Below are 27,520 nucleotides of genomic sequence, written 5' to 3'. Positions count from 1 at the left end.
AACTGCATAATTATTCAAATATACTAAATTAAAACTTGAAAACGTTTTTTATTTAGGTAATCCAAAACCCAACCAAATAACCCGAACTTTATTTGGATGGTTTGGATTGGGTGGCCACATATGTGGATTGGGTAATGGGCGGTTTAATAATTCATAAAAAACCGAATAACCAAAATCGGATAACTTTATTCCCCCAAAACCCGACCAAATGAACACCCCTAAATATAATCTAAAAAAGAAAAGGGTACTAAAGGAAAGTAAAAAGACAAAACCGTCTATATGTTTTATCTCTCCCCAACTTTCAAATTCACTTTACCCTTAAATTTTGTATCATCTTCAGCGATAATGGCGATAAAATTAATTACGATCATTGTGGCTACTACAATTATGCTATTAATTAATTCTATTGTGATTTAGGTGTTGTATAATAATATTGGCTCAATATTACAAATTGTGACTACTACAATTGTTAGCAATTCATTCATCTAGATCTCATGATGGGTCGGTAAGTTTTAATGGTGACGATTTTTTGTTTCTTTTTACTATTTATTTGTTATAATTTTAATTGCTTTAATGAGTTTAATTGTTATGAGTTTTGAATGTAGACAATGACTGCTTGGAGATACAATGGGTGGTGAGATCTATATGACATAGGTGGTTATTTCTCAGTGAGATTTATCTTTCAATAAATTAGTTTTGTTATTTTGTTTTTATTTTATTTTATTAGGTATTCGGATTTTTAATTTTTAGTTTTGTCTCATTCATATGGGTATTCTTTAGGATATCAAATCATGATGAAAATGATGAAGACGATGAATATGTATATATGATGAAGATGTGAAAAAATGTATGCCAAATATGTAATGTACATGCGTTTCATGATCAAATTTCTTTGTTTTTCGTTGATGAACATATGTATGTAGGTATCTTACAAATGAATATTTTATAAGATTAGTTAGTGATCACATGTGCATGAATGGTACTATGAACACATGTTTGCTAGTATATTGTAAACAATGTTTCATGAAATTAGCTGGTGATCACATGTGCATGAACAACTATATTGACGATTACATGTGCACATCCATAAAGGTTCCTAAAGATTGATGATCATATGTGCATGAACAGCCATATTGGTGATCACATGTGCATGAATAACCAATTATAAAATTACAATATAACCCTTGTAATAATTGATGGGAAAATGTTCCTAAAGGTTCCTGTTTTTTTAAGGTTTCATAGAATAACTTTTCAATATATATATATATATATTTATATTTGGTGCACATCTATAAAGTTTTCTTATTTTGAGAACCATTTTTTTTAAGAACCATGAGAACTCCTAAATATTATATATTTGTTCACATGTTTTTTTTGTTCATTCACATGTGAAATGATATAAAAAAAAGTATGTTGTAGAAGAAAATTTTTTAAAAAACCTTCAAAATAGCTTTTTGTGAACTTGTGAATAAATATGTTCACGTTTTCGTTCACATATTAACAAATGGTTTTATATATATTGTTTTGAAAAAAACTTTCTTCTACAACATGTATTTTTATAACGTTTCACATGTGAATGTACAAAAAAAACATGTGATCTAATACATAATTTAAGAGTTCTTAAGGTTCTTACAAAAAATGGATTCTCAAAATAACATTATATATATATATATATATGGGAAAAGGGAATATAAGGCTGTCCGGCACCTAAGCTTAGGTGTGGAACCCCTCACATACTAATATTTTATTATTTATTGTTTAATGAATAAATGCATGGGCCCCCATGATTTTTATGGATTAAAAAAACAATATGTGAGTGTTTCACACCTAAGCTTAGATACCCGACAGCCTTATATTCCCATCCCCCTATATATATATAGGGAAATGTTATTCTCCTATATATATATAGGGGAGCCTTATTTTGAGAACGTTTTAAAAAGCAAGAACTTTTGAGAACTTTTAAGGAGGGGCTATAATAATAAAATTTGTCTTCTCATTTTAATGAACAACATTTATGAGTAGTTATATTTTTGAAAAATTCCATAATTATAGGACTATACATTAATAATAAGTTAGAAGATACATATGTTCATAACTTCATATGAATTTGAAACATTTGTACACAAAATTTTGAACCAAAATAAAATTGTATTATTGAGTCGTATGAATAAATACAATATAATATAATCGCCTACACATATTCATATAAATTTTTATGAACATGTGATCATCAACTTTATATTGATTTATAAATTTTTTACATATATATGATCGACTTGCATATATATGATCTAATTGCATACATATAATAAAAAAAAATTCAAGTAATGTGAGTTTAAAAAAAGTGAAATTAAAATTGAATAAAGATCTAGGTTAAAAGTGTGGGTGGAAAAATGCAATTGTCTAACACCTTTAAAAGTCTTCAATAATAAATACTTCCTTTTTCCATCATTAGTTTTGTTACCTGAATATCACTTGATATATTTGCACTTACACATTTTTGTGAAGTGTTAACATCTACTTACTTTTCTTTTTATCACTTTACGTTGTTGTTGTTTTCAATCAAACACTATAGTTTATAAAATGTTTATTAACTTATAGCTTTAAAACATACCCGACACATTAATGAAGGTACATATGGTGAGTGAAAGGTGATTGAGATTGATTGTTTATGTTAGGCATGATAGTGAATTTGCATAATGATTTAAGGTAATCACGTAAATATAGTGAAAGAATTATTGTCGTAGTAGTGATAGTGTGAATTAAGTGTGGATATTGATGTGTTTATCTAGTGGTTAAAAGGTTTGAAGAAAATCATATAACTATATAACTGTTTGGGGTTGATTTTTTTTTTCATACAAATGGTCGAATGTGAGCACCATTCCCATTTCTTTTCTTCGTTGCTTTCCCAATTCAAACCAACATGTCAACATGTTTTTGGGTTAACAGTGTAATGTAAAGTTTTTAACGCGACTTTGACACCATTTTGGGTTTAAGTAATTAGGTTTAGTTTGTGTATAGAATGTCCCAACTCTAGCCATACTGTAGGTGTAGCTTAACATATATACACCTACACTAAATTAATGGAACATATATTGATATATATCATGTGATCATCAAACAAATTTTGCCAACATATTGTATAACAAAAGGATTCTGATTATGTGGATTTTAGTTATTTATCTATGTGACCATAAATCCATAATATTTTTTATCCTATAGAACGTGATTAATATTGAAAAACAAAAATAAATTAATAAATCGTGACTATGTAATTTTAGAATACTTCTCCATGTATTTTAGGTGATTTAAGTAAATCTCCGTATGATTATTCTCTGCCACAACCACAAATGTCTTTTATAAAAGTTATGTTCCCTAATTTGTAACTAGACTATATAAGTAAGTCACGCAACCTATAATTATCTTCTACAATTATATAATATAAATTTGAAATGACATTTAAGTTTTTTCTAGCTTTACACTGAAAATGACATACTAAATGAGTTAATGTAATCAAAGGTGTTTGTAATTTTAGATTCGTCTAATAATCCTTCAATACATTTATACATCATAAAGTCGATTTCGGATGATAAAAATTGCATTACATTTTATTGGCCTCCCACGACTTTTCAGGAAACACGAGTTCAAGGATATAAGTTGCATCAATGCAATTCTTCACTTCTATCTTGATTACAATAACATATATGATTTGATCTTTTCATAATTAAAAAACTAACTAGTTTGACAATTAGAAGATAAGATGTTGATTTGAATAATGATTTAAGTATATCAGTGATATTTCTAAAAAACAAGTAATTAACAATGCACATGAATCAATCATTAGATTACGTACGTCTTACTATAGGTTTAATGATTGATTAGAATGAATTGAACATGTATAATTAAGCAATCGCCAATATAAGGTTAATCATTTGGTAGAGCTTTTGGTTTTTTAGGGTGAAAGTCAAAATTTTAACCTTGATAATAATGTTTTATGGTGCATATATTAATATTAAAATAAGATAGATAAGATCAAAAATTTTGACCTTTTGACAATAATGTTTTATATGTCATTAGCTCTTATAAGAACATAGGCCGTTCCACTAATTCTAACTAATGAAGATTTTATCCAAAAATACAATTTCCCTCACATCTAAAGAAAATTTAAGGGCTTGCTTTTTTTTTTTTTTTCCAATCAAAAGTTTGGGTTAAGCAACATGTTGTTTCATAGCCCACTTCAATTTAGAGGAAACTCTTTATGTCCAGAATAACGTTTATCTTCAACTTTTAGAGCATTTTGTTTATAGTAAACTATGGGGCACCCCTGCGCGTTGTGGCAAGTTTATTACGTCCTTTAGTATTTTGTTTTACCAGCATGAACCACCTCTTGATTATTGACATGACCCAATTCACAATGCTATTTCTTTCCCCAAATTGTGTCGGTTTTTTCATCCACTTGTAGACTGTATGCGTATGCATATTTTGTGGAATATAAATGTGCCATGGGAACAACTTTTTTTTTTTTTTTTTGCAAGGAGTAGAGATCACTAATTTTCAATCCAACATAGTCACATAATTTTCAATCTAATTATAGGACGGTGTAAAACCGACTGGCATAGTGACGAGTAATATTGACTTGTCCTCCATAATCTTTACCATGTAGTAGGCCATCAACAACATTTGGTCCATCCTAGTTATGATAATAAAACTTCCGGACACCTTATGCACCCATAATTTCTGCAAAAAGCTAAAGCAACAAGAAGGTACAATGGGAAGCAACTATATAATACATTTGCAGAATTAGCTACAAAGAAAAAACATGAACACTACCACACTAATTTAGTTATACATGTGAAGTACATAATGAAGCTCCGACCGATATCAAATATGAATATGAAGACCTTCAACCTAGATAGTTTACATGTCACCTGTTATTTTACTTTAAGCGGGTATTAACGGTTCTTACTACATTCCTAGATGGCTAGAAGATGATTTCTTGTGCACATAGTGCTTTAAAACACACATGTTTTTATAAAAAGTTGGGGTTTCAAGTACTTTAGTTGGATTAATTTGTGTCAAGTAACTCTTTTTCTAATTCCTTGCTAACACATTCTAGACAACAAATATGATGTACCTAATGTACGTTAGTATCCTATAGCATGATTAAGTGCAAGATTCACATACGTAGTTGCAATCTCCATTGCCAAAGAACTGCGGCACAACATATGTCAAAGGCAACATAATAAGCTGTGATTAGCGAATTTTGCCCAACTTCAAAACTACTAGCTAACATCTAACTTACGCCTACCCGTCATTTCATTATATGCATATAACAAACTATAAAACAAATCACATGCCAAAAGAGGAAACAAAAAGACCCGAATCTTACCCATAGGGTACTGTGAAAGATGTTAGCAAGAGCAAGCATCAATTTATATAAACCGTGGTATACTTGACGAAAACAATTGCGACTTAGCTACAGTAAATCCTCTCACAAGAATTAGTAAAGGCATGGTTGTACCTGAAGCTCCCTTAGCTACAGTAAATCCTCTCACAAGAAAACTAAAACAATATTTTACTTAGCTACAGTAACTTAGACACAACCAAAAAAGGTGAATTGTTATATATTAAACTTGAACTCAAAACTTCAAGGTTTCAAAGTTTTCTCAAATGTTAATCCATTTATATACTAATTAAATGTTGGTAATTAAGGGTATGTTTGATTAGAAAACATGTTTTCTAATTTTTTTTTTATATCTAAGTTTCTCAATGAATCCTAGATAGCGGAGAAGTTTCATTTTTGGAAAATAAATAAAAACTATAAAAATACGCTTTTTAAATTAAAAGATATTACTTTCATTGAATATTTTACGAGTAACATTGATGTTTTCATTGAATATTATTTATTGAATATTTTAATAATGCATGTCATTAGTTCTAATAAGAACATAGGTAGTTGCATTAATTAGTTCCAACTTATGAATATAATCAAGGAAAACGTTTAAGGTTTTGTTCAAAAATTGCAACTCCCCCCGTTTACCGGGAAAATAAAATTAAGGATTGTTAGTTGGAAAAAATGTTTTCAATTTTTAATTCTTTTAGAAAGTGAAAAAACAATTCAATCTCCAGAAAATTAATAAAATTTCTGAAAACGCATTCACAACTAAATAATGTTATTTGTTTTTTGTTTAATTAAAAATATGTTCAGATACATGGGCTAAATGGTGGGGGACGACTGTTGGTGTAACAGATGCAATGTCGAATGGTGTAAGATAATTGATGTAAACAGTTAACGAAAATATTTTAAAAGATAAAGGACTAATAGTATAATATAATTACTAAGGATACTTTAAACATTTTTTTTCATGTAACTTTCAACATGAGGTTATTCTTTTTCATCATTTGAATAACCGAATATTCCTCTTATTATAATAACTATCACTATTCATTAATTCATTAAATGTCCCAAAATACTCTTATCCCCAAACCTAGCGTTATATCACACACACAACATAAAACACAAACATCCTCTATAATCTTTACCATCACATACTCACCCACACAACCGCCCTCTTCATTCAACTGACGACAGATCATATAACTACCGCTTTTAAAAGATGTCGCTACAAAACGCGAGTACCATTATAGTAGATTTGAAAATGAAACGATGTAAAGTCGTCACATTATTCCCTTTCTTTATTTTTCTTCAATTTTTTTTTGTATTTTAAATTTGTTGGGCTATTTTGCTTCATCGAAATCTAGCTAATCAAGACCAATATTACAAATATGTTGCTGGTTGGGATTTGTTTGCACATGGATCTTTATCATATCAAACCCACGTCAATAATACGATTTGTAAATCTGATGATATGTTTTTTAAGTACCCAAATTCCACAAAATTAAAATTATATTTTTCTTTGGATTTTATTAGTTGAAAAAGATCCATAAACAACAAAGGAATCTCAACTCCTACATCATATCTCTGGTTATACTTCAAAAGTATTCAAAGATAGCTGATACTTGTCATGTACACACTCACATTCTACTATACCTTGTATACTTGTCCTCTTTCAATTCTTAACATATAGATTATGGATACATGTATGCACATATAATTTAGAAAACACAAGAACTACTCATAAAACTAACGTTTAGAATTAATTTTCAGATGTATACCTGACAAACGGGTACATCCGGATATAGATATACGAGATGGGTACCTGCGCAATGCGGCGGTGGTGGTGCTATTGGCGGTGGTGATAACGATGTGGTTATTAATCTTAAAGTAATTGACGTAAATAATAGTGTAGTTATTTTATGATTAAAGAATGTATCTTTTGTAAATAACTTTATTAAGAATATTATAAAGATATTAGGAGAAAATATTTAAATTAATTAATAAATATAATAGATAGTTTGAATAAATATGGGTGCAAAATATTTTAGAGATATATTGAGTATATTTAGCGTGAGAGTTAGGAATGTGTTAAAAATTAAGGGTATTTTGGGTATTTTAAAGGTAGAGAGTTGTAAAGGAAGAGAGTATAGTTTGTTTATTAATATAGTATAAATATACCTCTGAATGAAAAAGATTAGTCTTTTTGAATAACTTGAATAGAAAAAACTTTATTCATTTACATATGTGAATTTATATATCGATCGGTACGTTGACAAAGTTTAGTTTTGCTATATATATATTTTGTGTGAATTATTACATCGTGGATAAAATTCTAAATAAGTAGCTTCTGACTTTTGGAACAAAGCAAAGTATTTTAAAATTAATTTCAACTATTTAAATATTAGTATGTAGTCTAGTAATGAATTAACCTCATAATGTATAACTAACTTAAATAAACAGAGTTGATCAATCATAAGCAATTAAAATGACAAAACCTAACAGTTGTCACCAGGAATAAAATACATATTACCTTTTCATGAAAAGGTGACTTTCGATCATCCAATCTTATAGTATATATACACGATATTTCATCATTGGTTCTCTAGACAATTAATTAATTTTATATAAAAATACATTCTTTCACAAGAACCACATTTTTTGTATATATTTGACTATACACACTATGATCAAACAACTTGACACATTTAAATGGACAGATTACAACTCATCATAGCAACACTAATTTGGATTAATAAATTTTAGCCCTGGGAAAGATGGCTTGACTTTCCATATAAATGGGAGTTGTTTGACAAGAGTTTATCATAACAAACACACATAACATATAAAGAGAACATATCAATTATATATATAGAGAGAGAGAGTCATAGTACGTCATGGCAATAGAGACTGTTCAACCAAGTGTTGGCTTGTCAAAAATTGCCATTTCCGAAACTCATGGAGAAAACTCTCCATATTTTGCAGGATGGAAAGCTTATGATGAAAATCCATATCATGAAAAACATAACCCTTCTGGTGTCATACAAATGGGCTTGGCTGAAAACCAGGTAGCTAGATACTAATGCACGAGATCCTATCAGAACTTTTCATTTACGTTAGCATTAATTAGCTAGCGTATTTAACTTAACGGTATCGTTCTTATAATAAACAGGTTTCTTTTGACTTGCTTGAAGACTACTTGGAAGCTAATCAAGAAGCAGCAAGTTGGGGAAAAAGAGTGTCTGGCTTCAGAGAGAATGCTTTGTTTCAAGATTACCATGGGCTTCTAGCTTTTAGAAAGGTGCAACTTGTTTAACTATATATATACAAACAAATTAAACGGTAGACAGCATGCATGCTCTATTCATAAAAATCTAATTAACTTGCTAATTCATTTGGTTAAATATACGTACGTACACAGGCAATGGCACGTTTTATGGAACAAGTAAGGGGAGGAAAAGCAAAGTTCGACCACGAAAGAGTTGTTTTAACCGCCGGTGCAACTGCCGCCAACGAGCTTCTAACCTTTATTTTGGCTAATCCTGGCGACGCGTTGCTAGTTCCCACTCCTTACTATCCAGGGTACTTTTCTTCATTATATATAAAGTTATATGTTATCTAGCTAGCTAGCAGTAGTGTATCATTAACTCTGCATGTTTTATTATATATTAACATGAAAAATTAATCTTGATCGAATAATGTCTTAGATTCGATCGAGATTTGAGATGGAGAACGGGTGTTGAAATCGTCCCAATCCACTGCGAAAGTTCAAATAATTTCCAAATCACTCCTGAAGCCCTAGAAGCAGCATATGCGTATGCAACATCCATGGGCATGAAAGTACGAGGGGTTCTTATAACAAACCCCTCAAATCCGTTGGGTGCAACCATCCAACGGAAAGTTCTAGAAGAGATCTTAGAATTTGTCACGACAAAAAACATACATTTAGTCTCCGACGAAATCTATTCTGGATCAGTATTCCACTCCAACGAATTCGTTAGTATTGCAGAAATCCTCGAATCAAGAAACTACAAAGAAGCCGAACGTTGTCACATTGTTTATAGCCTTTCAAAAGACCTTGGCCTCCCGGGATTCCGAGTAGGGACGGTGTACTCTTACAACGACCAAGTGGTGACAACCGCTAGGCGAATGTCAAGTTTCACCCTAATCTCATCACAAACACAGTTTCTATTAGCATCCATGTTATCAAACAAGGAATTTACGGAGAAATACATAAAGATCAATAGAGAAAGGCTAAGGAAACGATATGAAATGATGGTTAACGGGTTAAACAAGGCAGGGATCGAGTGTTTGAAAGGGAATGCCGGCTTGTTTTGTTGGATGAACTTGAGTCCATACTTGAAAGATGCTACAAGAGAAGACGAACTTGAGATATGGAAGACGATAATGGAGGAGGTTAGGCTCAATATCTCGCCGGGAAGCTCTGGCCGGTGCTCAGAGCCAGGTTGGTTTAGGGTTTGTTTTGCAAATATGAGTGAAGAAACACTTGAAGTGGCACTTAGAAGATTGCATGAGTTTATGGATAGAAGAAGACAAGGCATGGCCACAAACTAAGATAGCTAGTACGTCAATGATCAATGTATTCATACATACAATTCATATACTTCTTTTATATCTTTTTCAAAGATTTTTAGGTGAAAACCTCATATTAAGATATATTAGTACTTTTTTTTCTCCTTGATTTATGAAAATCAAGAAAAGACACAATATTATATATATGCATAGATCACAAATTGAGTTATATACGTACTTATTAATTGTAATATCAATGATGTTTTGAATGTACGTATCTACTACATCTTGACTGATATGGGTTTCTTTTATACGAGTAATAATTAGTAATTATGATTTATGAGTAACATTTTTGCTTTCGATATACAACAGATTTCCAAATGTCTTAGATTTACTAAACTAATTTGTTTTCAAAATATTGATGGCAAAGTTAAACGATACATAAGACATATACAAATATAATAATCGATCATTTTTACAGCCAAGAAATATTTATTTTACGAGCGTAGTAATAATTAAATAACCTATTCAAGTCAAAATCTCAAACACCCGTTAATGGAATAAAGTTATGAAACTATACATATAAACGCTTGTTTTATATACTTGGATGGGGCCCAGTGGCTTTGCTCTGTCGGGCGAATGAAACTATGGAGTTTGCATGCCCAGTATGCATCCCTTTGTATTTGTATTTTTTAAGTGTTGAAGACATGAAAGGTCAAAGATCATGCGCCACACATCATTTGGTCAAAAGTGAATACAAAAATTGATGTTCACATGGATTATTTTTTTCCACTACATATATATGCAAAAATAAAAATAAATTTACGTCCAATAAGTGGGAGATATAATCTTTAATTAGTTTTTGAGCTTATATACAACTTTACTAGTGTTCAGGCCCGTCTAATGGACGGATAGTTTCAAAATATATTAATTAAAGCTAAATAATTAGAATTCAAACATATTAAATAGATATACCGAAATCAACTTACAAATTTGCTAACTGAATAGCCACTCCATCAGTTAAAATACTCCAAAAATTATCCGCCCAAAGAAGAAACATACGAAAATTAACTCCATATAAATATTGATTCCAGTTTACCTTTTTTTTTCAATTACAGTTAAATAAAAAATTTACAATTTCTTATATTTTCTAGAAGTGTAAACCATATAAAAGTATAATTAAATATAAATTGGGTTAAAATGTAAATTGGTGATGGAAAATCAAAAAGTGTAAATTAATTATTTTAAATTGGGTTAAAGTGTAAATTGGTGATGAAAAATCAAAAAGTGTAATTAACGTTTTAGATTGGGGTTAAAGTGTAAATTGGTGATGGAAAACCAAAAAGTGTAAATTAATTTAGATTAATATTAAAAAAATTAGAAGATTAATAAGGAGGGAAGATTAGACTCAAGGAGGTGGATTAGGGGTGTCAAGTGTACCCCCAACCCCCTCTTTTAGTTATATTATAGATTATAAATACCGACGCGTTTCCTTTTCAAATTATAAAGTGATAATTAACGATTCCTTTTACATAGAAAATATTTAGTCATGATTAACGTGGTAGTTGATCAAACTTCAAATTAATTAAGGTATCTCTCATCGTGCTATTAGTTAGTTTTTTATCACCTAAAATTATCTTTGTGCACTATGAAAACTGAAACGGCATCTTATCAACAAGTAGAAGTCAAGAAATCTACATATATAATAATTGTTAAAAACATGGGTCACAATTGATCAATGCCAAACCGTAACTAGTGTATGCAGTACACTGACTTACCATAAGTCTATCTCTTTGGTTGTCCAGTAGTACGTTCAACAAATTAGTGATGCGACATTTTTGCAATTTTAAAGGGACAAAAATATGTTTTCGTACAGTTCTATATACAACAAACTACTACAACATTTGCATAATCACGAAAACTTATTTAGTGTAGAATTGTAGAAAGATATGACTCGATACCATAAGTCCATAATAACAAAAACTTATTTAATCTAGAAAAATATGACTTCACAAAACATAACACACGTTTCATATGCACCATCTATTTTGCGGAACCATTTAGGGATAAAAATATAATGCAGGATGACAAATAGAGATTCAACATTATATAATGGTCCAAATCGAAAAGCTAAAAGAAAATAAAATATAAGGGGCGTTCCGAGAATCGAACTCGGGACCTCTCGCACCCAAAGCGAGAATCATACCACTAGACCAAACGCCCACCTGTTTAATATCTATTCTATTCAAATTCTTATAGTTACAATTTGTAAAAGTCATATCATTTCACGGACCCGCCCTATATAGAGCCAGCCAGCCACACTCACATTGACACAGAGAGAAAGAGAGGCCGAGTATAGCTATATTATTTCCCGCGTATCATAAAAACATTTCCCGCTTCTCACCCCCAAAAAAAACCCTAAAATTCTTCACCAATCAAATGGGAACCAAGCACCAATCTTCCGACGCCGCCGTCTCCGATACCAAAAAGCGTCGGAAAGTCGCTTTCTCCAAATCCGGTGTGTATTTTTATTACACTTTTTATTCCACTAATAATTTCTCTCGATTTTAATTTTTATATAATTATAATTATATTAATGAACGCAGATGAAGGTGTTCTACCTAACGAATGCATCAAAATCTACTTCGGTATGTTTGTTTCCCCAATATATGTATATATACTGTATCTATTATCATTTCATTTTTTGTAATTTTTGTATTTATAATTCTATATTTTAATTTAGGGTTTTTTTGTGTACTTGATAAAATTAATATGTATTTATTAGTTTTAAGTTTATGGTTATTTAGGGCTAAATTAGGTTGATAAAAGGGAAGTCTATATTATAGTGAATGTAAAAATTAGATAGCTATTTGGTGCTCTTACAAAACGATGATAGCTGGTACAGTAATGCTAACTGGCTTAGCTGCCGCTGTTAAAGCGAAGCTAGAATACTTGCCGAGTGGGTTTAAATACTAAATCTATGATACACATGTTGTCTAGTGGGTTCAAAATGAACTATCTTCACTATATGTGGCTCTGCTGTAGGCCCTATGCACTAGTTTTTGGACTAATATAAGTTTGCTTCTCATGATTTTGGTTCTTTCAATTGGGAATGTTGCTCTTTAGTTTTGTTCTGCTGTCGATTTAGTGGGTTATGATTTTTCTATAATCGTTCTGCTGTCCTTAATAAGTCTTGATTTTTTGTGTGAATAAATGAACTTCAGTTTCTAAGGAAGAGGAATTTGGCTCTCCTGAAAGTTTCCTAATCGAACCTGTTGATCTCGCTCCTTTCTTTGAAGAAGATGGCAAAATATATGGCTATCAAGGCTTAAAGGTATTCCCTCTTTTTTGTCCAAATAGTAATATCCGAGCATTCTATTTGTGTAGTTGACCGAATGTTGTGATGTGGTCCTGGTTAACACTACCCAGTACTTAGGCAGACTGACACTGAATATAGGATATGCTCTTGCACATTGGCGGATCCAGAGATTTGGGGGGGGGGGAAAGAAAAGCTTACTTTGGAGAATACGTTTAGAGAAAAACTTCGGCGTTGTAAGTCTAGAGAATGGGATAAATCATTATTATTAGCTACATTTTTATATAAAAATTATGCAGTAATCCATAAATCTAATCACACTAAAGTAAGATTACAATTTAGTCACTTCACATTTGGCAATTTGGTGAAAAGCGTTTAGGTAAAAAACCAATATAGTTGTGCATGTGAAACAAGGAAATTGAGAAATCTTGGTTTGTTATCTTCTAGGCTTACTACTTTTGGGTTATGATCTAATACTAAAAGTATATATATATAATTTACTTGGGCTTTGAGGGTGGGCCTTTCCACCCCCTGGTAACACTCTGGATCTGCCAATGCTCTTGCATACGCTAAAAGTTTTGTAGCATAAAAAACAAAAAAATGGTTATTGTTGAATATTTTGCATCTGTCTTTTATCATCTTATTTTGCCATGGAAACAACGGTACCGTTGTTTGTGTAAGTGATTATTATGCTGGATATTCGACAACTTTATTTTATACGATTGATCCTTGTGTGTTGATTAAGCATTATATTTGTTATAAATGACACAGATCACTGTCTGGATTAGCAGCATATCATTTCAAGCATTTGCTGATATATCTTTTGAGAGCACATCTGATGTAAGTACATGCAATTCATAAACTGCTCATAGGAATCTTCTAGTGTAGTTATGATATTGTAGAGCTTTGTTTGTGTACGTCTAAATTTGCTTGTTTTTCAATGGTTGATTTTGTATATTGTGGGTTAGGCTGGGAAAGGAATCACCGATTTGAAATCTTCTCTTCAGGTTATCATGAAGTACTCTTCTTTTGGAATCTTATCTTCATTTGTATGGAATGATGCAATCCTGATCATTATTATTTGTTTTTTGCAGAATATATTTGCCGATAATCTGGTTGAGACAAAAGATGACTTCCTCAGAACATTTGCTACAGAGAATAATTATGTTAAGTATGATTGTTATCTGAAGCTTTACTAAATTGATTCTCGTAACCATTATTGGTTTTTTTTTTGTTGATTGTTGTGCTTGTCTATTCCCAGATCTATGATCTCAAGTGGAAAAGTAATTCAACAAAACCTTCTAGCGAATAGCAATGAGTTGGTTAGGAATTTGAAAGCAGATTCTTCTGAGCTTGAGGTCTGTTTTACCATATCTTCATTCGCATCTAAGTTCATGTCATATTTGCCACAGTTTGTAATCTGAAGCATTCAATGCTAAAGACAGGAAGATGGCCAGGGCCAGTTTGGGTACAAGTCGGGTCAGGTGGACCTGATATACTCTATGTCAATCAGTTTTTCTTCTTATCAATTTGATTGGTAGTTTTCATTTTTTTACTGATAAAATAACTTATTGAATAGTTTTTTTTATTTTTTATTTTTTAGAACGGCATAACTTATTGAATAGTGATGTGGTATGTTGTGTGTTCTATAAAACATATGAAAGACTACTCAAATTGACTCAGCACCCAGTTATAATTTTTGTGATCAAAATTCCCACTGTTAATAAAAATTACTAGGTCAGAAGCATTGGCTTATTTTTTCCCGATTTTATCAGTTTGTTCGTGTCGAGGGCACAGCTATGGGTTTGCTATACTGTAGATTGGTACCACTTGTTCTTCTTCTTGTTGATGGTAACATTCAAGCTTTTTTGAATTACTGAATATTTATATGGTTCTGTGTGTTTTTCCGATTAACGGCATAGCCTCTCATTTTAATGCCGTTGCATCTCTGTATCAGGTAGCAATCCCATTGATGTTACTGATCCTGACTGGGAGATCTATCTTCTAGCTGAGAAGAAGACTGATCAGCAGGATAACCCAGTTAAACTTCTTGGGTTTGCTGCTCTTTATCGTTTTTTCCATTACCCTGATAGCCACAGGTTGAGACTTGGTCAGGTATAATGCCGATCTTTTTAGTCATTTTCTTTTGGACAAGTTGATAACACACATTCTCATAACCATTTTTCCCATTTTTGCTTTGGGTTCTACTAAAGGTTATTGGTCAAAGTGGGTAATTTAGTTAATATTTGCTAAAAGTTATTGTCTTAGATATGATAACAAAAATATTATTTATAAACAGTAACTTAAGAGGTTTTAGGCATTTAAAACCTACGTTTGACTTATTTGACCCATTTCTGGTAAATCTGTAGAAGTTGCCAACTTAATGTTTATTATTGACAGGGATGAGGTTACTCTTTCTTCACCAAGCTTGACTTTAGGATCTAATATAGCTGGAACAGTAACAATTAGTGGTTGCAAAATGGGTGGGTTGGGTAACGTGTGTTTGGGGCAAAACAGTTATATATTAGGTACAGGCCAAAACCGTCCAGGTTATGCTGGCCAACCAGCATAATTCAAGTTACTGGTAACAATAATTGGTACCGCTGAGCTATCTAGCTAAGTTGTAGGTACTCAGTTCCAGTCCCTTCGTAGTATGGTGGATATTTCAGAGATAACTCAAGTTTAGTACGAGTATAAAAACAGAAGTTATATTTATATATAATATATTAGATTATTAGGATGCAAGTATTTGAATACATGATAGATGATTTTGGCCACTTTGACTATTAGATAATTTATTGGATTTACCCTATTTGACCTTTTTGAAGAAGATAATCCGTTAATATGTAAATGGGTTGAAATGCCCAATCACTTGAAAAGAGTACAAGATTAAATGTTTTTTGGACTTATCAATGGCAGATATTGGTATTCCCTCCCTACCAACGCAAGGGTTATGGCGGTTATCTCCTTCAAGGACTCACAAACATGGTCGTTTCAGACAACGTGTATGATCTCTCAATTGAAGAGCCACTGGACTCATTGCAACACGTAAGGGCTTGTATCGACATCCCTCGTTTGCTCGCATTGGAATCAATCCAGCCTGCACTAAACTCAACCGTCAGCCGTCTGAAGGAGGAAAACTTAGCCAAAAGAACTCACATTACCCGCTTCAGCCCACCTCCAGACATCATTGAAGAAGTAAGAAAATGTCTTAAAATCAACAAGAAACAGTTTCTACAGTGCTGGGAGATTCTAATTTACATAGCTCTTGACCCCATTGATAAACATCTTGATAACTTCAAGACTCTTGTGTTGGATCGTATTAAGGCTGATGTCATTGGTAAAGATACTGGTGCGGGTGGGAAGCGGGTGGTTGAGGTCCCGACAGAATATGATCAAGATGCATCTTTTGTGATGTTTAAAACAACGGTAGATGGTGATGAACCAAACGAGATTGAGATGAACGAGGATGATAAAATCAAACAAGAGAAGCAGCTACAAAAACTAGTTGATGAAAGGCTAGAAGCTATAAAACTGGTTGCACAGAAAGTATCTGTCAAGAGCTCTTGAAAGTTAGCATGTTTAGTGCTTAGAGGTAGTATTTCATGACGGTTTTCACTTTTCAGTATATTTTATGGTTTTGGACATACCTACAAATTTGAGGTGTTTGTAACTTCTAATGAGCTTGCTAGATTTTATATTATCTTTAGAATGGGTTTTACAGCATTTTGGACGAGTTTTTTTGGTAGTCTTTTACTTTAGGTGCTTAAAAACCTTTGATTGTGGTCACAGTCAAAAATCTCAAGCAGTTAGCAAATGGTTGAATGTAATATAGCCAGAAAGTTGCTTAATTAATAATGGGAGCCATATTTGTATCACAAATTTTTATAAATCTATCACTGTACAACCGGAATAACACATAGTACAAGTATATAATGCATAATGGTGGTGAATTTATTAAAAGTTGTGGTACGATTACCGATTCCCATAAATAATAGATACTAGACAGTTGCATAGTCAGAGTTGCACCTGCAAAGAGGTCCAATGCCATTCAGTATGCAATGAGTGAATTGTGTACAACTGAATACATCAAATAACCTCAATATACATCTCAAAAACTACTTGTATAAGAAGTTTACAATTTTGTAGATGTTTTTTGAGACTTTAGATTCACTTTAAGCACTAAATAGTAAATACAGATCATCCAACTCGAAACCAACCTAAAAACAGAGAACATAGACTGGGAAGAATAAACCCAAACAGATAACAGGAAGGGAAACGCTTGTCTGACTGAAAAAACTAAACTTTCAGGTTCAGTTTTGTGTTTTTTTTTTTAATTTTAGCGAAAATCCACTCAAATGGACCCAAGTGTTAGCGACAACTGCGGCCAGTGAGTTTTTTAATTTAGCAGGCCTCTCAAAACAGATTGCCCATCAGAATTAACCTGCTAATAAGGTAGGGTTCCTTTGGATTCTGCCTGGTGCCTTTTTTGTAGCCATAGGCCTGATTTGCTGGAGCATTGTCTGATGGAATGTTAGAAGATGGAAGACGCCGAAAGAAGCTGTCTTTCAGCTGGAGCATCCTTAACAGTTATACATGATTTTATTTTCTAAGCATCTTCTTGTCCTCTGATGTCATCAATAAAAGATATGGATGCTTCTGTGAAGTTGGGATTAAGGAGAATGATAACATTAAGAGAAGCAACTACAGAAACTATATAAAATTATCAAAGGGACATAGGTGGCTGTGCAGAAAGCAGCTACTTGATGCCCATTGTAGACCGGGGTACAAAAGCATTTCGACAAACTGCATTTTGATTTAGGCCCTATGTTTTCTCAAAATTTGATATTAATAGAACCACAAACACCGCGCTTAAATACCATAGAAAATCAGAGGAGATGTGCCACCAAATGTTTATATTACATGGTGAAGTACATTATACACTATACTAATTTTAATAACCTACTATTATGACAACAGTGAGTAATATTACTCCGTACGTATGGGAGGTAATGAAGTTGCCTAGATTTTGTGCACACTATAACCTTCATCCTCTGATGTCAAGTTTGGACTCCAATTTTCATATTCAGATCCACCAAAAACCATCTGCTTGATTCCAACATAGCTGTAAATGATAATTCCAACAATAAAAAAAAGGTAAATGACTCGCTCAGGGAAGGTAATTTCTTAGGACTGATTTCCTATGAAGATGGAGTCCAAGGGAGAATCATGGAACTTACTCTGAACTTATTTGTGTCATTGCGTTTATCAATATGTCCAACAGCAAAGGCTCGCTGGTACCAATATCTACCCTGAAAAAGTACAAACCAAATGCTTCTTGCCATCAATATATGAAGGATTATTAAAGAGTTTAAGATGACATGGACAATGGATGTAAGAACCAGAAACAACCCTAATTACACTCTGACCGTTTGGGTAAGGGTTCAAAATGGCAATTTTTGTTTGGTTTATGTTAGGGCAGACCTAAAACACTTGATGTCCAAAATTTGATTCGTTTACATAATGCTTAGACCAGGTATATCACAGGATTCATGACCTGCCAAAGGTGGAGTTGATGCCACCGTCTACAAGAAAGCTAAAAAAATCAATATTTAGTGGGTAAAATTTGACTAGAAAGAATGTATCGTCTCAATATTACAATTTACAAGGTTTAAATAAACAGCTTTTGGAGGTTTTATGCATTTGAAATACACCGTCGGCTTGGTCCATTTTCTGTTTTATCCAGCTATAAACAACTATTCACAGGACAGGTAATAGATAACACACACAATGGGTACCTTCAAACTTTTCAATAAGGTTATTCACTAACATACCATATTTACTTTAACAAATTAACCAAGCTAGCAACTTTTATAGCTATTTTCCATGTAAGCACCAACTTACAAGCAGTTCCACACATAGCATTAAAGGACCGACTTTTTTTAAATCAATATGAATATGAAACAAACAATAGTAGATAAATAAAGCATAAATGGGTCATGGATTGCGTATAGATTTACCATATTCGTGCTACATTATCTTGAATCTCAAGATCACTAATGTTATAAAATGTGGTTGGTTCTATGTTTGCTCCTAGAATATCATCATAACTTGGTCTCTTATCCGTAGTAGATTGTGATAACTGCAAAAGTCACATATATTTCAATGTAATGATGCTAGACCGATATTTATATACAGAAATGTGTAAGGCTTTTGGCAATTACTTGCATGTTCATAGAATTGCAACCTCCAAGACGTCCAACAATATGCCATGAACGAATTGTCTGCAGATAGATTACATGAAGTTTTACTTTCTTTTACATATACAGATATACAAGTTATAAACAGTAATCATCTGAATGGTTTTGAGGAAGGGAAGTAACTTACATCACAGATCATTTTAATGTCTTTGTCTAATGGAGCATGGTAGAACTCAATCCAAATATATGAGTTGTTGAACTCAAATCTGAAAAAATTTAACCCCAACTTATTGCTCACCATAAAAATAGGCTTAAAGAATCTTGCTGATATCATGAATACGTCCACGTAATACTCGGATATCTCATTATCATTTCATTCTTCCTGATGCATTATGCAGGTCTCATCTTGGTTTTAGTTTCCGTTACAATCAAGTAAAAATCATATTCTTATATCTTGTCACATAAATTATTATTAAGTTTTGAACATCAAGCATTTTGATTTTGTTGGTCTCATTTGTGTATGGCTCTAGATACATACGTAATTCTGTCTCTAAAAAATTTGAGAAGCACCAAGCACAAAATGGCATAGTTTAAAATGATCCAACAGACAGTATAACAGTCAGGGACTAATGATAATGATCAGGGTATATAACACAAATGGAGGTCCAAGAGTTCTGTCATGCATACTTGTTAAAAGTAACCTGCATAGGTGTTGGTGAACCAGTTTTCCGATGTATTATCTTGTCCCTTTTCTTCTTCATCCTCTCTTCGATCTGTACTGTCACTAAAGGTTTAGCTTACATTCTAATTTTGATACTAGTTTATTATTGTCTCTATATTGAAACAAGCTAGCACACAATAAGTTTCATAACTGAGTCAACCGTATAGCTGAGTTGACTTTTTTAGTCAACCTCGTGATTTCGAAACTTACAAAGTTAGCATGGAGAACTTTTTATGCATTCGGGCTATGAACAAATGCTTAACATTCATTACTAAAACCACAACTTTGTCCTCATCAATTACCCTAAAGTATACCTTATTATCTTATTTCATATTCAATTAACTTGAATACATCTGGGCCAAATTTGACAAGATACCAACTAAAGTCTAAATCTAAACCATTTATCTAAAATCATGTAACTTTTTTAATCACTTTTTGTGGGTAAACATTAAATTTTAAGAAAGTACTAATCTTGACACCAAAAATAAACACAACATGTAAGCAAAAAGTAACTTACTTTAGACCTAGCTTTTGCAGGATCATCAAGAGAAGTACCCAAGATTTCAGCAAATTCAGGATCTTTATCATAATTCATTTCTTCATCTCTCCCTTTTGGTGAAAACTCATCTTCAACTTTATCCCAGTCAATATCAACTAAATCATTATCATCATGCACTTCTTCTTCATCATTCCCTTCCGCTTCAAGTTGTTTAATTTGTGTCAATAAATCTGTTGACTTTGCTGGTCTTGTTTCACCAGCTTTGACCAAGTATCTGTACTTGTGTTTGTGTGGTTTGATTATGGGAGTGAAAGAAATTGAAAATGAGATGGGGTTTTGGAATTTGGAGATTTGGGGAAGTTGGATTGTGGTGAAGTGTAGTGTGTTCATGTTTGTGATAATTGGGGTTCAGGGTTTATCACAAGGGGTTCTTCAGTAATGTACTACTCCTGTAGAAAAGTGATGAGATAAACAGGTGTGAGAGAAATATTGTTTGTGTTTTTATGGGCCGTCAACTAAATTGGGTTCAAATGTTGGGTAAAGCTTAGTCCACGCCAGGTTTTTGCAATATATGAGTCAAATATCCAATATACCAAAGGTATATTAAGTGAAAAGTTAATTTAGTAAAGTCGCCAAGCAAATGATCTTCTAATCAACGTTTGAAAAACCAGTTTCAAGTAGCAGATTAATTTGGCCGGTCTACTAAGCCCAATTTCGTGTTTAACCCAACCCTGTGGTTGAACCGTGTGTTTTTCTTTATTAAATTTAACCTAGTTGAACTGCTTTTTTAAAGAAACTTTAGCATTTACATGATAATTTACATACTTCAATGTTATTTTGGTTGTTTATAAAGCTTAAAACCTAAATGTTACTATAATTGTTTTGTATACATTTCAAATGGAATTTTAAGTGTATTGTTGTTGGAACTGATATAATTTTAATAACATTTCAGTACTTTTTTTTTCTTTTTATCTCAGCAATTACCATATCTCATACTAAGATTTTACAGTAGTATCTCCAAGGTACCAAACGAGCAGTCAAGGGCATATCACCATCCCTCCATATACAATTCCACAATATCTTGTTAAAAAATCACCTTAATATAAGTTGACTGGTAAACTTGATTTAATCCATTAAACCATGCTGAAAAGCCTAACCAGTTTAACTGAAAAACAAGTTAGCCAATGACTTTTAGTCCAAGTAGTTGAAGTAAGGTACCCAATGTCCAATGACCTCAATAATAATAGTGAGGTTATCGGTTCAAGTCCCACATAAAAGAAAATAAACAAAATTACATTTTTCGTCCCTCAACTTGGCAGTTTTTTCAGTTTTGACCCTAAAGTGAATTAATTACAGAAAAAACCCTGAATTTGGTCAATTTTTTCAGTTTTTACTCCGAGACTAAACACCGTTTATCTGATCGTTAAGTGAGGGGCATATTCGTCATTTTGCTCTTCTTCTTCTTCAATACTCAAACACCACCAGATCTTCATAACTTCATTCTCCAAATTAAAAACAAAAAACAAAAAAACACCATTTCTAATTCAATAAAACGCCAAAATCCAATATCAAAAATCCACCATTTACTTTTTGTTAATTAACAACACCTGCTTTTCATAATATAAAAATAATCCATCACCATGTTCAAACTAGCCAAACTCAAACCCAATGTATAAAATCAAATAGATAAATGCAACTAACTACACATTTAAAAACACATAAAGTACATATAAACAATAATATTGATAATTGATACTCATAATTTATATCTCTTCATATTTATATATATCTACCTGTATGTATTTGTACAATCCGGTGTTTAGTTGCGGATCAGATAAACGGTGTTTAGTCGCGGAGTAAAAACTGAAAAAATTGACCAACTTCAGGGTTTTTTTTGTAATTAATTCACTTTAGGGTCAAAACTGAAAAAACTGCCAAGTTGAGGGACGAAAAATGTAATTTTTTCAAGAAAATATTGAGTTTTTCATGTTTACTTGCCTTTTACGTTTAAATCTTACCTTCTACATACTTGTCTACGTGGGATTTGTTTTAAGGGATTGATGTATTGTAGTTCCTATTATTTTTGCTGAATACATTTTTATTTCAAGCAACATCTTCAAAGTTTCTAGTGGAAAGAAATACAATACAGATACAAATTTGCTTATATGCCGTTCGGAAAAAAAAAAGGAAAAAAAAAAAAAAAGAAAAAAAAGAAATACGATTACAAATATGAAATAAGTAGTCCAAGCCCACCTGCTCTTTCAAGTGACCCAATACGGCCCATCATTTACCACATAAAAACCCTAACCCTAATCTAATTTCTCCTCTCTGCTATTTCTTGCTGCTGCTGCTGCAAATACAACCCACCGAATCCAAAGGCAACAAGAAGAACCAAAAAAAACTTCAACATGGGTAAGCAAGTTTTTTTTTAATTTCCTCTCAGTGATTTCTTAGCCCATAAAAGAAAGATTTCTTCTGTCTATCACATAATAATATATTCAAGTTTGTTAATTGTTTATCTGTTTGAACAACAGGTAAGGTTCACGGATCATTGGCACGTGCCGGTAAGGTCAGAGGCCAAACCCCAAAGGTAGCCAAGCAAGATAAGAAGAAACAGCCACGTGGACGTGCTCACAAGCGTATTCAGTACAACCGCCGTTTTGTTACCGCCGGTTAGTTTCTTATTCTTTTTCATTTTCTCAAAAAATATAAATAGTTAACTGGAGACTTTATAAGATTTGCATATAACATAACATGTATGTATGTATATATATCTGCTTTATATGGAGTTAGTATATGCTTGTTTTTTTATTTATACTTGTCCATAATCGTAGAAATTAATGCGATATCGATCTGATTTCTCTATTATTATTGAGTTAAAAAAAATGTTTGAACATAATTATTTTGAGAAAATGTATATTTTAACTTTAAAGTTAGTAAATTAGTTTATTTTAAGGGGGTTGTAGCAACATGCTTTTACAAGTGTGAATGTGTAGCTTAGGGGGGTTATTGAAATTCCTCTCTTGTATGTCGTAAAGCTTTTTTACGACAACTAGACTTATAAATTGTGTTTCTTTTACATAGCTAAAGAAACATGAATCTTTTGATCGTGTTTGCCAATAAAATATTGTATAAGCTCAAGACTTGTTAAAGTATAAGCGAATTTGTACGATGATATATCCTGTTAATTTGTGCAGTTGTTGGTTTTGGAAAGAAGAGAGGACCAAACTCATCTGAGAAGTAAGCTTTGGAGAGGATGTAGCTTTTTAGTTTAATGGGATTGTTTTTACGTTGCTGCTTTGTGTTTTAGACAATGTTAATCATGCTCTATGTCCTGTATCTAGTTTAACCGTTCAGGATTTATATTGAGCTCAGTATTTTGATACTTACTATTCTGGAAAGTTGTTGTGAAGGAGTAGCAAATGTTTTTAAGTATTATTATTGCCTTTTAATCACAAGGTTACCCATTGCTTTTGCTTAAGTGTAGTACAGAATCTGCAACCGTGAGTAGTTTTGGATTGCTTAAGTGTAGTACAGAATCTGCAACCGTGAGTAGTTTTGGATGTTATCTTAGGTTGTTAGGAAAGAAATATCTCACTTGCCAAATTCTTATCCAGTTCACAGTGATTTTGTTTCTGGGGTTTGTCTGCAAATAGTTGAAATAACTTTCTAAAATTGCTCTCCTTAGTTGATGGCGTATGTGTCAACAAAATGTGATTCCTACATTATGGTATTTCTCTCTAGCTAAGTTAATAAGTGTGATGATTCTTAAAAGGTTTGAAAGTAACTTGACATTATCTGTGTTATTTGTGGTTGCCCCGTTAGTGATCAAAGGTGCAGTTGTATGTTTTTAGAGTAAGGTATTGACATATTGAGATGGATTGCTTAGCAATGAAGCCTCCTATTTTTTACTCTTTTCCGGATCTACTTTAGCCTTTTAAGATCTATATTCAGTTCGATATTTTGATTTTTACTACTTTGGCTCCGCAACGTTTTTGTGAAAAGTTTGCAAATGTTTTTAAAGTATTATTATTCTTGCCTTTTAATCACGAGGTTACCATTGCTTTTGCTAAAGAGTAGTAAAGAACGTGCAATTGTGAGTAGTTTCGGATGTTATTTCAAGATTGTTAGGAAAGAAATATTTCACTTGCCAAATTCTTATTCAGTTCACAGTGTTCATCTGTGATTTTGCCCCTGGGGTTTTGTTTGCAAATGATAGAAATTACTTTTCAAGATTGTTCTCCAAAGTTGATAGCATATGGGTAAAAAAAATGTGATTCCCACATTATGATATTTCTTTCTGGCCTAGTATGTGTGTTGGCTCTTAAAAGGTTTAAAAGTAACTTGACATCAACAATCAGATATCCAGATGTGCAGTTGAGTAATTTGACATCAACTCGGGTCATTTGTAGTTTACCCGTTAGTGATCAGATGTGCAGTTGTAGGTTTTTAGATTAAGGTATTGGGCTATTGGCAATGTAGTAGGATGTGATTACCGTGTGCATCTGGATTGACATGTTGAGATGGACTGGTTAGCAGCGAAACCTCCCTGTTTTACCCTCATTTCTGTCCATCTAGTTCCATTCCAATTCAACTTCATTGACATCTCAATATTGTATTAAATAGTTTCTGCTTTAGTGTACATATCTTGAAAATGTGTTTTCACTTTTTAGTGGGTGGAATATCAAAAACATGAAACACTTAGCATGCAATATGCGTTTAACATTTCTTTTTGTATGTAAATGTTAATATGTAAATGTATCATGTATGTATAGGTCCATAGGATCTATACAAGTTCGTTGGTCTCTATCTTTGATTAAATGACTTAGGCCTACCTTATTGATGAAGGTGTGACTTAGTTGCACTTTTTGCAAATGGTAATTAGTTGTTCGTTCTATTCTTATATTCAGAATTGATAATTGTCACTTGTCAGTAAGAAAATGTTTAAAGTCCATCCTTATATGCAAACCTAACGCTAGGAAATCTGAAAGAAATACACGGTTTGGAATCAGGGCCGTCATAATCATAAAAGAACCAGTACTAAGATATATCATAGATTCATAGTTAAAATGCACTAAGAAAAACAAAACTACTAGTAGAAGAACTTAGCTTTAATTATAAAACATATGCCCACATTATATATATTTGCGAGATTCTTTGCACAGGTAAAATGTTATTTCAAACAAACTAAATACGACACCTTTATAACATTTATTAATGCATACATATTATTGTACTTGTATTCATTGATTATGTAGAAAAATCACTTCCATCGTTTATTACGGTTGCTGGTTGGTAGATGTATCAACTTTGATCCTTAGTGCTTTGCCCCCGACGGGTTAAGTGAAATTAGAATTTATAATTGACTAAAGTTCATGAGTTCGAATTTTATGAGAGATATTTTTTAGAAAAATTGGATTTTTTACTGAGGTATAATTTGATGTTGAATTATGATTAATTGATACCTTGATATACTTTAATGGTTCGATAGCGAGTGATATTACTCGTTAAAGATGTTGAGTGTGAATGATCGACCTTTATATCTCTACCTAACAACAAACATTCTAATTAATGAATATGCTCGTCGTATGGAAACCGCATTTATTCCATTTATGAATTGTTTAATTCGTGCAAGATTTATACTAAATTCATACGAATTATACGCATTCTTCACCTGATTGATCCAATACACAAAGTAAAGATGCTAAGATTTTATTTTAAAAAAATCAAACTCAAAAAATATATGTTCCGAAATGAAATGAAACATTTGAGATAAGATCAATCATATCTATGAAACAAACGTGTGTACACTAAAACACTGTAATCGTTATTGATAATAACAAAGATACACAACGATTATCAATAATTCAACATGTCAAAAGACCAAAACTAAAATTGTTGACTAAATAGAGTAATTCGTATCTTATAAAATATAACTAAAAGATCGAAATAGTAATTTATAGCTAGATACCACCTTAATTATCATTAAGTAGCTGAAGTTTTACAGTAAACTATAGCAGATTTAAGCTTTTCTTCACGTTCTTCATCATTCATAACGCTATAATAATTCGGGGAACGTACCGGACTAACGTTCCCCACCACTGGACTGCTAGTCACCGCTACAACTTTATTCTTCTTCTCGAATCCCGAAGACTTCATTTCCAAAGACTTTGGATGACCATTTGATGACTTGATCAAACATCCAAGATATCTTCTCAATCTTCTTGTGAAACAATTCCATAGTTTGTGATGATCGCATCTTAGCAACTCGACTTGCGGTGAAGATGGACGCGGTGGAGTAACGACGGTTGGTGATGGTGGTGGTGGTAGTGGAGGTGGTGGGATGGCGAGTAATGGAGGAGGAGGAAGATTTGTAGCTATGGTGATGGCAATGCCGCCTTGGATGGAGTTAGATTGCGAAGGCTCCATTAAAATAATTAGTTATATGGAATTATGATGCTATATATATGTCTTTAAAAATTGTGTGATGAATTGTCTAAGAAAAAGGTGAAGGAATTTGGAGTTGAGAGATATATAAGTTGGTAATGAATTTGTTTGTGTTTTTAAATGGCCACCATTAATGATACTTGCCATATTTGTAATGTATAATAAAGGTGGATACTTTGACAATTTACTGTATATACACACGACAAGGGTGTATATTGTTTATGTATTTATTTATAGCACCTAATGAAATTTAAATTAATTAGACGTTTGTTGATTTAATGTTACGAAGATGGTTCAAGCATTGCGGATGAACCACCCATTAGGCATTATATGTATGTGGTTCCACTATGTGTCCCACTTTTTTAATTTGTAACTATTATATAAGTGGTTCATTTATTTACGTTATCTC

General features: G+C 32.3%; 4 protein-coding genes and 1 non-coding gene across 5 annotated transcripts; 3 read left to right on the top strand and 2 right to left on the bottom strand.

The window, feature by feature from the left end:
- Nucleotides 1-8,292: 8,292 nt before the first annotated feature.
- On the top strand, nt 8,293-9,970 carry LOC122597705 (1-aminocyclopropane-1-carboxylate synthase 7-like). Its single transcript, XM_043770273.1, has 4 exons — nt 8,293-8,463; nt 8,568-8,696; nt 8,817-8,977; nt 9,103-9,970. Exons 1-4 carry the CDS (start codon nt 8,293-8,295, stop codon nt 9,968-9,970), a joined length of 1,329 nt encoding a protein of 442 aa, XP_043626208.1.
- Nucleotides 9,971-12,079: 2,109 nt separating this feature from the next.
- On the bottom strand, nt 12,080-12,151 carry TRNAP-UGG. Its single transcript has one exon. It is a non-coding gene; the product is annotated as a tRNA-Pro (tRNA).
- A 125-nt stretch (nt 12,152-12,276) lies between these two features.
- On the top strand, nt 12,277-16,970 carry LOC122596074 (histone acetyltransferase type B catalytic subunit). Its single transcript, XM_043768588.1, has 10 exons — nt 12,277-12,446; nt 12,535-12,576; nt 13,153-13,262; nt 14,016-14,084; nt 14,213-14,251; nt 14,339-14,415; nt 14,506-14,602; nt 15,020-15,095; nt 15,202-15,359; nt 16,164-16,970. Exons 1-10 carry the CDS (start codon nt 12,368-12,370, stop codon nt 16,812-16,814), a joined length of 1,398 nt encoding a protein of 465 aa, XP_043624523.1. The 5' UTR covers nt 12,277-12,367; the 3' UTR covers nt 16,815-16,970.
- Nucleotides 16,971-18,098: 1,128 nt separating this feature from the next.
- LOC122596596 lies at nt 18,099-21,140 on the bottom strand. Its single transcript, XM_043769207.1, has 7 exons — nt 20,683-21,140; nt 20,132-20,217; nt 19,632-19,710; nt 19,469-19,528; nt 19,265-19,386; nt 18,485-18,556; nt 18,099-18,369 (listed from the first exon to the last, which is right to left on the bottom strand). The coding sequence occupies exons 1-7, from the start codon at nt 21,052-21,054 to the stop codon at nt 18,267-18,269; spliced, it is 894 nt and encodes a 297-aa protein (XP_043625142.1). The 5' UTR covers nt 21,055-21,140; the 3' UTR covers nt 18,099-18,266.
- A 1,827-nt stretch (nt 21,141-22,967) lies between these two features.
- On the top strand, nt 22,968-24,099 carry LOC122596565 (40S ribosomal protein S30). The gene is made up of 3 exons (XM_043769173.1): nt 22,968-23,076; nt 23,199-23,336; nt 23,862-24,099. Exons 1-3 carry the CDS (start codon nt 23,073-23,075, stop codon nt 23,906-23,908), a joined length of 189 nt encoding a protein of 62 aa, XP_043625108.1. The 5' UTR covers nt 22,968-23,072; the 3' UTR covers nt 23,909-24,099.
- Nucleotides 24,100-27,520: the final 3,421 nt, after the last annotated feature.

This window comes from Erigeron canadensis, chromosome 4 (assembly GCF_010389155.1).
Source record: "Erigeron canadensis isolate Cc75 chromosome 4, C_canadensis_v1, whole genome shotgun sequence".
NCBI classification, from domain to species: Eukaryota; Viridiplantae; Streptophyta; class Magnoliopsida; order Asterales; family Asteraceae; genus Erigeron; species Erigeron canadensis.
The sequence above is the reverse complement of the archived record's forward strand: the minus strand, read 5'-3'. Positions and strand labels throughout refer to the sequence as shown.

What these genes read in the sequence shown, in the direction of transcription:
- LOC122596596 (XM_043769207.1), bottom strand. Translation starts at nt 21,054, where the DNA reads ATGAACACACTACACTTCACCACAATCCAACTTCCCCAAATCTCCAAA. An exon ending in ACATTAAAATGATCTGTGAT is followed by an intron (nt 19,529 to 19,631) that starts GTAAGTTACTTC and finishes ATCTATCTGCAG; the next exon opens with ACAATTCGTTCATGGCATAT. An exon ending in GATAATGTAGCACGAATATG is followed by an intron (nt 18,557 to 19,264) that starts GTAAATCTATAC and finishes GTACTTTTTCAG; the next exon opens with GGTAGATATTGGTACCAGCG.
- LOC122596565 (XM_043769173.1), top strand. An exon ending in CCGCCGTTTTGTTACCGCCG is followed by an intron (nt 23,337 to 23,861) that starts GTTAGTTTCTTA and finishes TAATTTGTGCAG; the next exon opens with TTGTTGGTTTTGGAAAGAAG.
- LOC122597705 (XM_043770273.1), top strand. Translation starts at nt 8,293, where the DNA reads ATGGCAATAGAGACTGTTCAACCAAGTGTTGGCTTGTCAAAAATTGCC. An exon ending in GGCTTCTAGCTTTTAGAAAG is followed by an intron (nt 8,697 to 8,816) that starts GTGCAACTTGTT and finishes GTACGTACACAG; the next exon opens with GCAATGGCACGTTTTATGGA. An exon ending in CCCACTCCTTACTATCCAGG is followed by an intron (nt 8,978 to 9,102) that starts GTACTTTTCTTC and finishes ATAATGTCTTAG; the next exon opens with ATTCGATCGAGATTTGAGAT.
- LOC122596074 (XM_043768588.1), top strand. Translation starts at nt 12,368, where the DNA reads ATGGGAACCAAGCACCAATCTTCCGACGCCGCCGTCTCCGATACCAAA. An exon ending in ATTTGAAATCTTCTCTTCAG is followed by an intron (nt 14,252 to 14,338) that starts GTTATCATGAAG and finishes TGTTTTTTGCAG; the next exon opens with AATATATTTGCCGATAATCT. An exon ending in ACAGGTTGAGACTTGGTCAG is followed by an intron (nt 15,360 to 16,163) that starts GTATAATGCCGA and finishes TATCAATGGCAG; the next exon opens with ATATTGGTATTCCCTCCCTA.